The sequence below is a fragment of the Lagenorhynchus albirostris genome, chromosome 8, assembly GCF_949774975.1.
Source record: "Lagenorhynchus albirostris chromosome 8, mLagAlb1.1, whole genome shotgun sequence".
Classification (NCBI taxonomy): Eukaryota; Metazoa; Chordata; class Mammalia; order Artiodactyla; family Delphinidae; genus Lagenorhynchus; species Lagenorhynchus albirostris.
Window position 1 is genome coordinate 7,567,697 of NC_083102.1, and position 15,090 is coordinate 7,582,786.

Sequence of the window (15,090 nt, forward strand, 5' to 3'; positions counted from 1 at the left end):
AGCGGGTGTAGGCGGTTGGCTTGGAGGGGAGAACTGGGGTCCCCCCCACCGGCTGACAGCCCCAGTGAAACTCCTGGGACGCCACGTGACTGAGGCCACTGTGGACCATCCAGTCATTCTTAGGCCCCAGCTGAGACCACGTGAAACAGAAGAGCCATCCAGCCAGGCCACAGGATTGTGTGAAGTAATAAAGTATTGTTGAAGCCGCAGAGTGTTCGGTGGGTTGCTGAACAAAACAGAGAACTGAAAAATCCCTCCTCTCCCTGCCCTCTGCTCCTCCCCGTACCTTTGCCCGGATAACTGTAACTTAGCACTCCGATCTCAGTTTCTATGTCGCTTTCCCTGGTGTGCCTTCCCTCATTTCCCAGACGGGGTTAAGTGCCCTTCCTTCTTGCTCCCAAAGAACCCAGTATTTCCACCTTCCATTTATCCTGCCACCCGTCCTTCCCCTTCGAATTGCCTTTTCATCCTCTGCTGCTCTCTTCCAGTTAGAACCTAAGCCCCTTTAAGAAACTGTGCCTGTCCTGGACACCACTGGTGTTCCAATGACATTTCCAATGCCTGGCGCATGACAAATGATGACTACATACTTGTTCAGTTATGACTTAATAAAAATAACTAATGTTTATTACACACATACTATGGGGCAGACCCCATGCTACCTGTTAAACATGTGTTATTTTGTTGAATACTGTAAAGCAGGGACCTTTACTATTCCTGTTTTATACACGAGGAAACAGAATGCACAAGATGTTAAGTAACTTGCCAAAGTCATACTGTTTGTAAGTGACAGAGTAAGAATGCAAACCCACGTGTGTGACCTCAAAGGCTGTTCTTAACTGCAATCCTTATGTATCAGTCAGGATGGGCTAGGTTGTGACACAGTAACAAATAGCCCTATAGTCTTGGTAGCTCAAGAAAGCAAAGGGTTTTTCCTTTCTGATGCTATAGATTTGTCATAAGTTGACAGGGTTCTCTGTCCACTGTGGTCACCGAGGGATCCAGTTTGATGGAGTAACCACTGTCTTGAGGTTTGTCGATCACCCTATCAAAGGGACAGAAGGACCCCGGAGGGTCTTGCACCAGCAATTAAATGTTCTAGCCCAGAAACTGCACATGTCTTTTCTACGCATCACTTTTTTGGCTGGAAATACTCAGTGAGCAGTGTAGTGTCTACCAGAGTATATACCACCTCACCCATGAATGAACACAGTGGTATGTCATCTCCTGCTGTGTGAGGAGACTTTGCCAAAGTTCTGGAAAGTTTTGGAAAACCCTAGAATAAGGATTTCTTAACAACAGATCATAAGATTCACGCTTTAGATTATAATGGAAATCACACAGTGGCTACCAAAAGGTCTATCTTCTATCACAGTTGCTTTGATAGTCATAGTTTGGAAAAAAGCTCTGGGACCAGTATGACTTACAAACTATATTAAATTCAGATGTCAGCATTCACCTCTAATTCTACCACCCCAGACGCTGCCACTGACAAATAGCTCTGGTCAGTAAAGCAATGATTACTCTGCATTAGTTAGTATTCAACTTCTTCCCAAGTACAGCTTCTCAAACTCATACAGAGGAATTAATACCTTTTTCCTATAGAAAAGTTATTAATTAATACCTTTACTTAATAGGCAATTAATTAAGGTAAGGTATTTCCTGCAGGTCTACTTTATTATGATTTTGTATTACGATGCTGCACGGCCAAAACACAAATAGTTATTTTGAAAAAAATAAAAAGAGGGCTCAGATTTTACTTTCTAAAAAGAAAAGTAAAATGAGGACTGCCATCCTGAAGACAGAGGCTATCTGTTTAATAACACAGAACGTACAGTGACATGACGAGCAGCAGATATTGACATTCTTCTAAATTCTTGTCTGTAATACACCCATAATGGTGCATGACATCAAGGAAGCCTAAATATAATTATCCTTTTAGTTCTCACATGGAACAGGAGAACCTTCTCAGCTTTAATATTGCATTTTCCACCTTTAAAAAAAATTTATTTAAAACATATGTCCTGATATAAAGGTATCAGTCATAATTCTAGTTATTATCCTAAAATGTTATAAGTCACAGAAATATCCAAGTTCCCTGCTAACTGCATTGTACTCCAATTTTTAACCATGCTATCTTAAGTTTTGTCCTCTATAGACAATCATTACTTTAGGCTGATGTTTTTACAAAATGAAGATTTTCAAGAAGACTCATGAAAAGAACTTTTTTAAAAAAACAAATGTAAGTTTCTGATAGCCTTTAGGTAATACCACTGAATTGGGTAACAAATGACAAAACTCTAATGGAAAACCGGATTACTTCATCCGGATCAACAGGAATTAATTACATGGGACTGAATGAACGGATGAGTATGGTTTATAACTTTATGACTTTTTGGAAAATATACTAGCTTTAATTTTCACTTAAAAAAATCATAATCTTACGGTTTCAGGGGTTTTTAGGCTATATGTAATCTGGTCTCACTCAATCCAGAAAACTCCTCAAAGTACAGGACAAATTTCCATTTAGCTTTTGTTAAATACTCTTAATCTTGGAAAGTACACTACCTCGAAATAGTGGCCACTCATTTTTGAATAGCTTAGCTATTAGGAAGTTCTTTCTAATAGGAAACGGAAATTTTCCTCTCACTGGGCTACTGTGGTCCCACTGAGTAAGCCTCTACAAAGCCTTACCCTTCTTTCATGGAGCAGTTGTCAAATACTGAAAACGGATTCTTTCACTTCTCTTAAATCATATCTTTTTATTGGTATAAATATCATCAGGTCTTTTGATTTTTCCTTTAGGGGTCCTTTATCTATCTGGTCTTCTTAAAAGATTAATATACATCTTATAATGGGGTGCCTAGATCGGCCATGACATCCCAGCTGAGGTCTGACTGTACTTCCTTGCTATGGACACAGTTCTCTTATTAAGGTAGTTCAGTACTGTTATTTATTTAAAAAATCGTCACCACATAATGTTGGCTCATATCAAACTGTCCATAAAACCAACACCCTGAGTCTTTTTCTGTGATACAAGGAGTCTTCCATCTTCTACCTACGTGCTTTTTTTTTCTTTTGCTCTAAGTGCAGGAATTAAGTTTATATCATTGTATTCCACCTTATTATTTTTATCCTATCTTTCTAGCCTGTCAAGATGCTTTTGAAGTGCTTTTTATCATCCAGCTTATTAAACCATCCCTCTCAGCTTTGTGTCATTTGCAAACTTAATAAACATTCTATTTGTGTCTTTTTTTTTTGCGGTACGCGGGCCTCTCACTGTTGTGGCCTCTCCCGTTGTGGAACACAGGTTCCGGACGCGCAGGCTCAGCGGCCATGGCTCACGGGCCCAGCCGCTCTGCAGCATGTGGGATCTTCCCAGACCGGGGCACGAACCCATGTCCCCTGCATCAGCAGGCGGCCTCTCAACCACTGCGCCACCAGGGAAGCCCCTATTTGTGTCTTTATCCGAGGCGTTGATAGAAATGTTGGAAAAACGTGAGTAATACAGAAGACCTGCTTCAGGCTTCCAATTGACTTAAAGATTCTCTTGAAAGATTATTAAATCTGTTGCTGAAAATCAGACATATAAAGTCTATGACATCACTCAGCTAGTAAATGATGGACATAACTAGGTCTGGTGATATCTCTACTTTGTGAAGCTCTGCTCATTGCTAGGGATCCTGACTTCCTTCTTGGCTTGGAGGATTCAGAAACGTGGCAACTCATTCCAAAATTCTGATGTTGGTTGACAGTGATCACCGTTTTATTTCTAGAATATATTTCCTCTGTTCCCTTTAGAAGTCACACTTGTCGTTGACTAGGTACCCTTCTTTCATTCTTTTTATGTGTCCTTTTTCAAGCAGTGCTCATCAAAGAGCTCCATGTGGAGGCCTATTATTTATTTAGATCCACTTCCTTTTCCTTCTTTCATGCGATCAGTTTCTGATTAGCAGCCGACTCAGCTAACCAACATCCTGGGGGCATGGATCCCTAGGGGTTGTCAAAATCTTACTGGTTTATACTAGATATCCTTTTGAAGTTCAATCCATCTTTCCAGGTGGATATGTACAGAGCTGGTGAGTGCATATTGGTTGTTTCTCACTGAAGTGTATGTCAGTTTCAGAGGGAAATTTTAAAGGGCTTCTCATCAGTCCTGCTCCTACTAAATGACCAAGCTTTTAAGGAACATTGGCTGGAGGAGGTGGCCAGTAATCAGCCTCGCCAGACACCCACGTGTCTTTTGTGGTCCTCATGTGTGACTCCTTTGATTGTATTAACAGAATTTATCTTCAGAGTACCAGATCTCTTCCTTGCTTCTTCATCCTTCCAAAAGATGCGGGTGTTATCAGGAAGCAATGCCTAGCTCTTGGTGTCTCACATCTGTTTCAAATGCCACCTCTACCAATGACTAGGAGGGACATTAAGCCCGTGGTTCTCAGTTGGTGGTGAATCTGCCCTTGGGGAGAACAGTTGGCAACATCTAGAGACAGCTGTGATTGTCACAACTTGGGTTGCTACTTGTATCCAGTTGGTAGAGGGCGGGGGTGGGGCACTGCTAAACACCCTACAATGCACAAGTCAACCACCACAACAAAGGATTATGTATCTGACCCCAAACTGCAGTATTGCTGCTGTTGGGAAACCTGCTTTAAGAAAATAACCTTTCTGAGCCTTGGGTCCGTTCCCTGTACAGTGAGAGTAACAGTGGTCCAGGGCAGTGTCATGAGAAATATAGGCAGCACTGTACTTAGAACACACACCATAACGACTGGCACAGAGCCAGCATCAAAAAACGGTAATTATTTTCTCAACTATTACCAGGCATTACATTGGTTACTCCCTAAGATGTTATTAGCTTAATACTAAAAAGGTAGTTCATTTACTCCACAAATATTTTTTTGAGCACTTTCTATACGCTAGGCACTGATCTGGCTGACGCAAATAGATTAGTTAAAAGGAAAACAAGAAAACACACTCCAACTTCAGGAAGCTAACAGCCTGCAAGCAGGCACTGTGTTCCCATTTTGTAACTGAGAGAACCCAGGCCCTGCGAGGTTCAAGTAATGTACCCAAGGGTTCAACACTGATAAGGGGCAGAGCCTGGATTCAAACACCACCAGCTGCTACAGACTGAGGTGTCTGTAATTTGTGTCTCCCCAAATTAATATGTTGAAATCTTAACCCCCAATGTGATGACATCAGGGGATGGATCTGGGATCAGATCATGAGGGTGGAGCCCTCTCGAATGAGATTAGTGCCCCTCTAAGAAGAAACAGGAGACAGCTTGCTTCTCTCTATGTCACGTGAGGATACAATGAGAAAACGGCTGTCTGCAAACTAGGAAGGGGGCCCTCACCAGACACCCGATCTGCTGGTACCTTGATCTCGAACTTCCCAGCTTTCAGAACTGTGAGAAATAAACGTCTGTTGCTTAAGCCACCTAGTCTGAGCTGACTAAGACACCAGCTTTGCCTGATTCCAAAGCCTCCATGCTTTCTACTCCATTATTATCAGACGCCTGCTTTTAGGAAAACCAGACTGCAAGGCATGTGAGAATGGCAGATCTCACTTCGGTGCTCATTTTTATTTATTGTCTTAGCAGCATCATCCACATACCCTCTCACTCTGCAGGATGTGCTTTTTGTTCCTTTTCCCTTCTACTCTTCATTAATTTAACAAATGTTTATGGAGCACTTGCTCCTTGTTAGGATACAGTGGAGCTAAGACACACTGCCTTCGTCTGCAGAGAGCTCCGGGGCTGGTGTGGATGACAGTCCGTCTCAGCAAGTCTCGTGTGGGACCTGCAGCATCACCTTGACTTACCCTCAGGTGCATGAGGCCATGAGGCCACCTCCATGTCGGGACTGCGGATGTCCTTACAGGTATTTGTGCTTATTCATGTACCTCATCACATGCACAGTTAGCTTATCTGCACAGCAAAATTTTCCTTTGGTGAACAGAAAACTCTGGGTGTGACATTCATACATCTGAAGTTCATGTTATGCTTTTAGCTTGACACAGATTACTAGCACAGTAAATACTTAGTGATCATAGAGGATTTGCCTTTACAATGTTATTTGTTCATGATCCTGAGGGTCCTCGCCTCATAGCACACTGTAATTTTGCTGAAGTGCCAATTTAATCACCTGACGTGAAATGCTGGTGAACAAGAGTGTTACTCATAGTGAGGGAGCCTGGCAATCACCCAACATTCCTGTCAAACTAAAGAAATAAAGTCCATTGTTTCAAGTATGTTCATGGTGGATGTTACTTTGGGAATATCATAGTGCAGTGTCTTTAGGAATATCAGTGTATAGTGTAGAGTTTGTTTTGATGGAATCATTACAACCCTGAAGGAACACTCAGAATTTCCAATTATTCTTCGGTGCACTGTGGAATGCACGTGGCGGCATCTGGGCACTCAGCAACATCTCGGGTCCATGCCCTGTGGATGCCGAAGCCTCTGTCCCACTAAAATGCTGGCGTATGTAAACAAATGATAATGGCATCACTTGACTCTCAGCTGGACCTTGGCCCTTAATGACAAGTTCTTTTGATCTGTTTAACCAGGGACTCTCATCAGAGAGACGCAGCTTCAAAACGCTACTCTACCACATACTAGCTGAGTAACTTTGGCATACTGACCACGCTCAGCTTTAGTTTCCTCCTCTGTAAAATGAGGGTAATAGTCATAGGTCTTGCTTAATGGGATTGTTGTGACATGAAGTTGTCACATTTACACACATAAGACTTTTAGCACAATGCCTAAAGCCGCAGGTGACCTGTGAGTCTGGGCACTCTTTCCTTCTCCACTTCCACCCCACCGACTGAGCTATTGCCTCTCCTTCCCGCCTTTGTGGTGAGGATGCCGCCCTTTCCCGTGGGGCCTTACCTACAACTGTTTGCCCCCTGTCTTGCCTGGTGTCTTCCTGGTTCTAAGTCCTGGAATACTTTTCGCTCTTGGCCACTCTCTGACATGGGATGTAGGGCTTATCCCTCAACTGGTCAACCTCTGCTAACCAAATCTCCTTCTTCTGCCTTCCTCTTTCATTCCTGAGTCAACCATCACAGAGGTTACAGCACAGTAGTCAGGAACAGAGACCCCGGTATCTGACTGCCCGGGTCCAAGTTTTGATTCCACCACTTAAATTGGTGGCCTTGGGTCTGTTGTTTAACCTCTTGGTGCCTCCGTTTTTCATTTGTAAAATGGAGATGATCACATTGACTATCTCATGGAATTGCTAGGAAGAGTAAATGAGTTCATGTATCTGAAGTGCTTAAAATGGAGCTTGGCCCGTACAAAGTCCTATATAAGTGTGTATTATTGTTACTTACTATTATAGGTTGGGTCCCCTGTTCCCTTCATTATCTGCTAGCTCCTCCCACCCCCATCTTTTAAAATGAGTGCTTTTAACGATTAATAACATTCTGATCACAAATTCACCTCCTCCTTGGCCAGCACATTACCCACCATCTGACTATTTCCACTTTGGGTTCACAATATACGTCCTCTTAGAAAAAAAATTCATTGGCTTTACTTTAATCATTTAAAAATGCTTAGCCAATCACATCTCTATGTAATCTAGATAGCACGAATGTGTAGTAAAGAGAAGGGCCAGGGTAGCTCTTAAATGAACAGATTCCAGATCAAGAAGCCAGGAGCAGACACTCGGCTTCATATGTGTTTCAGTCCGTCACACACCACAGAACATGGGTTTCATCACCATCATTGACTTAGAGGCCTCCACCACCAATCACAATGTATTTCAAAGGCGAATTAGTAGCTTTAGAAAATTATGTGAGCAATTTACCCCCAATTCTTACCTATAACTTTTCCTAGAAAGAGCGACTTGGGAGAATTGAACAGAGTGTCAGACGAACTTGGCAGGTGGTAACTCACGGAAGGATAATGATCCAGCTGCAGGAAGAAAAAGAGAGACACGTTTAGAAGAATGTCACCATCCTGCACTGGACTCAGATCTCCCAGGGGGGATGACATCATAATTTGAACCTCAGTTTCTGGATCTTATTTCATCACTGCTGACTCTGAAATACCAGCCTGAGAAAATGGGAAGTCCATCCCTTCCTTTGCTGGGGTTATTGGAAAACAAATTGAGCTTTGGTAAGTGAAGACCCTTTACGAATTGTTCTCCAGCTTATGCACATCTTCTGTGGATAATTTACCTGCTGCATTAAGATCCTTGCTCATTTTAACAGAGTGAAACCTGCTTGATCCAATCCCTAGTATTGGCCTCTGAGATAGAAAATGCTACATCTATAGCGATGGACTTTCTTTAGGATCGTCTTACTGTACTGTCTTCTTCACCGTTTGGGTCTCTCAACTTGCACACAAATATTGATCTTCAGAATACATATATGTTCAAATATGAATATGAATGTATTCATATACATGGATATGTAATTCAAATGCTGAGATTCAGGTTCATAGTTTTCTTGCTTATCAAAATGAGGGTGATTTCTCCTTCCTGCCACAGGGCAGGGACATCAGAGCCTGGAGGGAACAAAGACACCTTTGCTCTAGCAGAGCTGTCTTTTCAGAGTGGGGCTGAGTTGGCAGCAGAGGGAGGAAAAAATGAAGCAGATGGGACTAGCTTACAGGTAATGCCTGTTGTAGCAATGCACATTTCTGATTACACTTCCCACGTAAAAGTGCAAGTGGTGGTGTCCCAGAATCACAGAGCTTCTCTTGTCCTTTGTGTCCCTAAGTGGCTTTTCTTGCCTTAGCTGAATTTTTACAACCCAAACATTCTGGTTGTGTTTCCCCAACTGTGAGCTCCTAGAACTTTCTGTGCTTCTGTGTACTCACATGTGAAAAGCCTCTCTTGTAACCTTTCGTTTTTCTGAAATGAGTTTAATACCTGCTCAGGTGAGCATAAGGCAAGGTGTGGGTCAGAAGGAAACACTGCATCCCTATCTGGCAGGGCCTTCCCGTGGGAACTGCACCAGGAAGCTACTTGCTGAAGGCAGTAGCACAGACTCCAGAAACTAGATCCACTCCCGGGTCTTGGCTCCTGACGGGCCAAGATGGGCAAAGCTGCAGGAAGGAGACCTGCTTCCGGGAAGGAGAGGGTGGCTGGAAGTGCGCGGGGAGGGAGCTAAACTCACTTGTCAAGAGGAGAATGAGTTACTTTGAGGAACGATGGCTAATTATTAATGACCGCCTACACCGGAATTTTGAGACTGTTTACTAGAAACCTCGAGGTTATTGTTACTCAAGGTTAACAGTCAAAGAATCATCATGTCTCAGGAATTTTGGTAGTTTTGACCTGCAGAATGGGTACTGTAAGTTTTTTTGTGCGTGGGTATCTGGTAGCACTGCGATAAAAGTCCAAAACACATGATTAAAGCATTCAGCGGCGTGTTCGACTACAATTTTGAAAAGCTTTCTACAATTTCAAGTGCATCGTTAACAAAACACTTATTCTGGCCAGAGAGTCTTAAACATTTTACTACTTTATTGTATTTTCTCTGGAGCAAAGGCAACTATTTCTGCTGCTAAATATTAACTAGCTGCTTTGGCGCCATCTGGTGGCACACATGCATAACTGCTGCGGTCCCTCCATCCACTTCTACTGCCTGTTGTCAAAAGGCTTCCGGAAAGTGCCGATATATATCAATAATTAGTAAGCTACCTTACTATGCTTCAGTGATGATCTCCCCCTAAATACTTCTCATTTAATCTATTTTGTTAAATAACTTAAAAATGGATACAAAGAATATATATTCATTATAGAGAAAATAATAGATTTGCAGACAAAAATTTAATGTTAATTTTTTGTCTATTCTTTTGATTTTTTTCAAAAATTGGATGGAAGCCAACTACACATATTGTTTTGCATTTGCATTTACTTTTCATTACTTAACAATGTAATAGGAGACTGTTTCTGTGTCAATACACATACTACTAAATCATCCCTTGCAATGAATGATGGGTATTCCATTTTATGGATATATTGTACCCAATTTTTAAAAAATATCAAATTTCTCTGCTTAGACTTTTAGATTTCTTGTATCTTTGGGCCTAGGACAGTGCTGAGCACATAGCAGCTCCTCAATAAAAATGTGCTGACAACTCTTCCAGCAGCGGACACAGGTGAAATCAGTGCTCAGAGGTGGCCTGATTCACACAACAGAATCACCCTTCTTTTCCTGAACTGTTTCTAGGGACCCAGACGGGACAGAGTTGGCTTTTGGGCACATTTTGTATTATCTTTACTGAGCTCATGTAAAATAACATTCCTAGTTTGTCTCCATAGGGTTACTTTCAGCTCTTCTCTTTCCTTCATATATGCAGTTGGTGACTTGAACCAAAAGCTAAAATCTACATTTATTTATACTAAATTTATTTCTTTTGTTTTGAAGCATAATAACAGCCTACTCAAAAGTTTTTGAATCTTGATTCTGTCATCAGTGATTCTGCCTGGTTTTGATTTATCTATAAATATCACAAACATGCCAAGTCTTCATTTGTTAATGAAGTCATTAATGAAAAAACGTTGGACAGGAATCTAAGTGGGCAATGATCTATAATTCTAATACGAATTACTTGTTCAGTTAGGAAAATCTTTTGGAACAACTGACATAGAAAATATGACAAGTGCTGAAGATACACAGGAAGGCTTTAACGTTCACAAAGATCAAACTCTCGCGTCTGCGGTAATTCTGTACTAAAAGAGGAAAGCAGGAGAGCTATGAGGAAAGAAGAGTCTGGCTGACTTTTTCCTTCTCTCTCTCTCACACTCCCCGCTGCCTTGTGCTGAGGAGGAGGGAGGCAGGTGGGGTTGCGGGAACAGGGCGAGGTGGAGTGGAGGGCACGGCAGGAAAGGCAAGAGCAGCTCGGGGGCCTTGAAGACGTGGCTCCGTGAAGGACCCCGGACTCTCTGGGGTGACGAGCCACGGGATGCGGGCGCCCTCTAGAGGCTGAAAAAGGCAAGGACCTAGATTCTCCCCTCACCGCCTGGGGTGCGGGGGGAACCAGCCCTGCCAGCACCTGAGCATCAGCTCAGTGATACTAATTTTGGATGTCTGGCCTCCAGAGCCATAAGATAATAAATTGGCGTTACCCTAAACTTGTGGTAAGTTCTTACAGCAGCAGTAGAAAACTAATAGAGGAAATTAAAAAAGAGCCGTGCCACCAAAACCATGGCTGAACATCACCTTCTCCCAGCTCGGTTCTCAAATAATAGCTCTAGTCCTGTTTCACTCTTCCTGCCTCCCAGACGAAGGTTGCAAAGCTGCCCGATTCCGGAATTGCCCTCGCTTTTTAGAGCACCCAATCCTGCTTTCTGGAATCCTCCCAACACAAGCCCCATCCTCTTCCCATCTCTCGCCCAGTGATATCCCCATCATGGTTCCTGGTATGTGACTCTCTTTGTGTCAGTAATCCATTCATTGCCTCCTGGCTCCAATTCACCCTTCAATATCTGCTCTATGATAAACACGAATTCCTTTAATCTCCTTTAAAATGAGCAGGATATTAAACTTTCTCAGCCCTGGAGGGAAAAAGGGGCTCCTGGAAATTTCCAGTGCTGGCTTGGGGGCGGGGAGGTAGTGGAGGTTCAGCCTAGGGTGTGAGGTCTGCCCAAGCCACAGGCCCAGAGCAGGACACCTCCGTGAGCCTACGGCCTGGTGACTCTCCGTCTCCCCTGGAAACGAGAGCCCCTGTGCAGCCCTGCATGGCCTGCATGCTCTGAAGCCCCCTGCCCCCAGCTCCCCAGCCCCACCCCCACACATGCTGGGTCCCTGCTTCCCCACCTGCACTCCAGACAGTGGCCTTGTGCTGGCCCAGAAACCCCAGACCAGTTCCAGCCCCGCCAAACCAGAACTTATCTGCTCTCTGTGGCGGGCCACGGCTTTTCCCACGACATCTGGAGCCCCCATGCTGGTCCTTCTGTGGGTCTCCTCCCTCAGCCCTGATGCTTCTAGCAAACTCTACAGGGCTTTCCTTACATCTTGGAGGTTTCCTTTATTGCAGTTAATTTTTGTATCAGGAGCCTAGTGAGTTCTAAGCAGTTTCTATCGAATCCTGTTCTTAATGGTTGTTTCATTCTTTTAATGGTTATACTCTCCCCGCTTCCTTCCTGTCTCAGAAGCAATGCCTTCCCAAGGCTCTTCCTCTGCTTCTGTATATTTTAGACTCTTTCCATTTGATTTCCTAGAAGCCAGTGCTCAAATGAGAATTTCTTCAGTCAGCGGTGTCAAAAAATCAAAGAAGTTGTGTAGCAAGTCCAGGCTGCAGTGCAAGCTTCCTGTCACTTAGACCTTAAGCACAGCGTATCCCATGGTATCCTGCATGTCTCTGATTATCTAATCACTTTTAAAAGTGTAAAGATGGGAGGGGCCTTCAAGATGGCAGAGGAGTAAGACGTGGAGATCACCTTCCTCCCCACAGATACATCAGAAATACATCTACATGTGGAACAACTCCTACAGAACACCTACTGAATGCTGGCAGAAGATCTTAGACTTCCCAAAAGGCAAGAAATTCCCCACGTACCTGGGCAGGGCAAAAGAAAAAAGAAAAAACAGAGACAACAGAATATGGATGGGACCTGCACTTCTGGGAGGGAGCTGTGAAGGAGGAAAAGCTTCCACACACCAGGAAGCCCCTTCATGGGCGGAGACTGCGGGTGATGGAGGGGGAAACCTTCAGAGCCACAGAGGAGAGCGCAGCAACAAGGGTGCGGAGGGCAAAGCGGAGAGATTCCCGCACAGAGGATCAGTGGCGACCAGCACTCACCAGCCCAAGAGGCTTGTCTGCTCCCCCGCCGGGAGAGGCAGGGGCTAGGAGCTGAGGTTCTGGCTTCAGTCGTATCCCAGGGAGAGGACTGGGGTTGGCTGTGTCAACACAGCTTGAAGGGGGCTAGTGCGCCACAGCTAGCCGGGAGCGAGTCCAGGAAAAAGTCTGGACCTGCCTAAGAGGCAAGAGACCATTGTTTCGGGGTGCACAAGGAGAGGGGATTCAGAGCACTGCCTAAACGAGCTCCAGTGATGGGCGCGAGCCGCGGCTAAAAGCGCGGACCCCAGAGACGGGCATGAGATGCTAAGGTTGCTGCTGTGGCCGCCGCCACCAACAGGCCTGTGTGCGAGCACAGGTCACTGTCCACACCTCCCCTCCCGGAGCCTGTGCAGCCCGCCACTGCCAGGGTCCTGGGATCCAGGGATAACTTCCCCAGGAGAACACACGGCGCGCCTCAGGCTGGTGCAATGTCATGCTGGCCTCTGCCGCCACAGGCTCGCCCTGCATCCGTACCCCTCCCTCCCCCCGGCCTGAGTGAGCCAGAGCCCCCAAATCAGCGGCTCCTTTAACCCCGTCCTGTCTGAGCGAAGAACAGACGCCCTCAGGTGACCTACACGCAGAGGCGGGTCCAAATCCAAAGCTGAGCCCCGGGAGCTGTGCGAACAAAGAAGAGAAAGGGAAATCTCTCCCAGCAGCCTCAGGAGCAACGGATTAAATCTCCACGATCAACTTGATGTACCCTGCATCTGTGGAATACCTGAATAGACAACGAATCATCCCAAAATTGAGGCAGTGGACTTTGGGAGCAACTGTAGACTTGGGGTTTGCTTTCTGCATCTAATTTGTTTCTGGTTTTATATTTATCTTAGTTTAGTATTTAGAGCTTATTATCATTGGTAGATTTGATTATTGATTTGGTTGCTCTCTTCCTTTTTTTATACATATATAAATATTTTTCCCTTTTTCTCTTTTTCTATGTATGTGTATGCTTCTTTGTGTGATTTTGTCTGTATAGCTTTGCTTTTACCATTTGTACTAGGGTTCTGTCTGTCTTTTTTTAGTATAGTTTTAAGTGCTTGTTATCATTGGTGGATTTGTTTTTTGGTTTGGTTGCTCTCTTCTTTCTTTCTTTTTAAATTACTTTTTATTTTAAGTAATTTAAAAATGTTTTCTATTTTTATAACTTTAATTTCTTCCTTCCTTCCTTCCTTCCTTTCTTTCTATCTTTCTTTCTTTCCTTCTTTTCCTCCCTTTTCTTCTGAGCCGTGTGGCTGACAGGGTCTTGGTGCTCCGCCTGGGTGTCAGGGCTGAGCCTCTGAGGTGGGAGAGCCAAGTACAGGACATTGGTTCACCAGACACCTCCCAGCTCCATGTAATAACAAATGGCGAAAGCTCTCCCAGAGATCTCCATCTCAATGCTAAGACTCAGCTCCACTCAATGACCAGCAAGCTCCAGTGCTGAACACCCCATGCCAAACAACCAGCAAGACAGTAACACAACCCCACCCATTAGCAGAGAGGCTGCCTAAAATCATAATAAGGTCACAGACATCCCAAAACACCACAAGATGCAGTCCTGCCACCAGAAAGACAAGATCCAGCCTCATCCACCAGACCACAGGCACCAGTCCCCTCCACCAGGAAGCCTACACAACCCACTGAACCAACTGTACCCACTGGGGGCAGACACCAAAAACAATGGGAACTATGAACCTGCAGCCTGCAAAAAGGAGACCCCAAACACAGTAAGTTAAGCAAAATGAGAAGACAGAGAAACACACAGCAGATGAAGGAACAAGGTAAAAACCCACCAGACCAAACAAATGAAGAGGAAATAGGCAGTCTAGCTGAAAAAGAATTCAGAGTAATGATAGTAAAGATGATCCAAAATCTTGGAAATAGAATGGAGAAAATACAGGAAACGTTTAACAAGGACCTAGAAGAACTAAAGAGAAAATAAACAATGATGAACAACACAATAAATGAAATTAAAAATTCTCTAGAAGGAATCAATAGAAAAATAAGAGAGGCAGAAGAACGGATAAGTGACCTGGAAGATAAAATAGTGGAAATAACTACTGCAGAGCAGAATAAAGAAAAAAGAATGAAAAGAATTGAGGACAGTCACAGAGACCTCTGGGACAACATTAAATGCACCAACATTCGAATTATAGGGGTCCCAGAAGAAGATGAGAAAAAGAAAGGGACTGGGAAAATATTTGAAGAGATTATAGTTGAAAACTTCCCTAATATGGGAAAGGAAATAGTCAATCAAGTCCAGGAAGTGCAGAGAGTCCCATACAGGATAAATCCAAGGAGAAACACAC

General features: G+C 44.0%; 1 protein-coding gene across 1 annotated transcript in view; it reads right to left on the reverse strand.

Moving 5' to 3' along the window:
* CNTNAP2 (contactin associated protein 2) overlaps positions 1-15,090 on the reverse strand; it is a 1,428,051-nt gene that overhangs the window by 116,567 nt on the left and 1,296,394 nt on the right. The window contains exon 21 of the mRNA XM_060157549.1: positions 7,828-7,921. Coding sequence (XP_060013532.1) covers positions 7,828-7,921 — 94 coding nt within the window. The remainder of the gene's footprint in view (positions 1-7,827; positions 7,922-15,090) is intronic.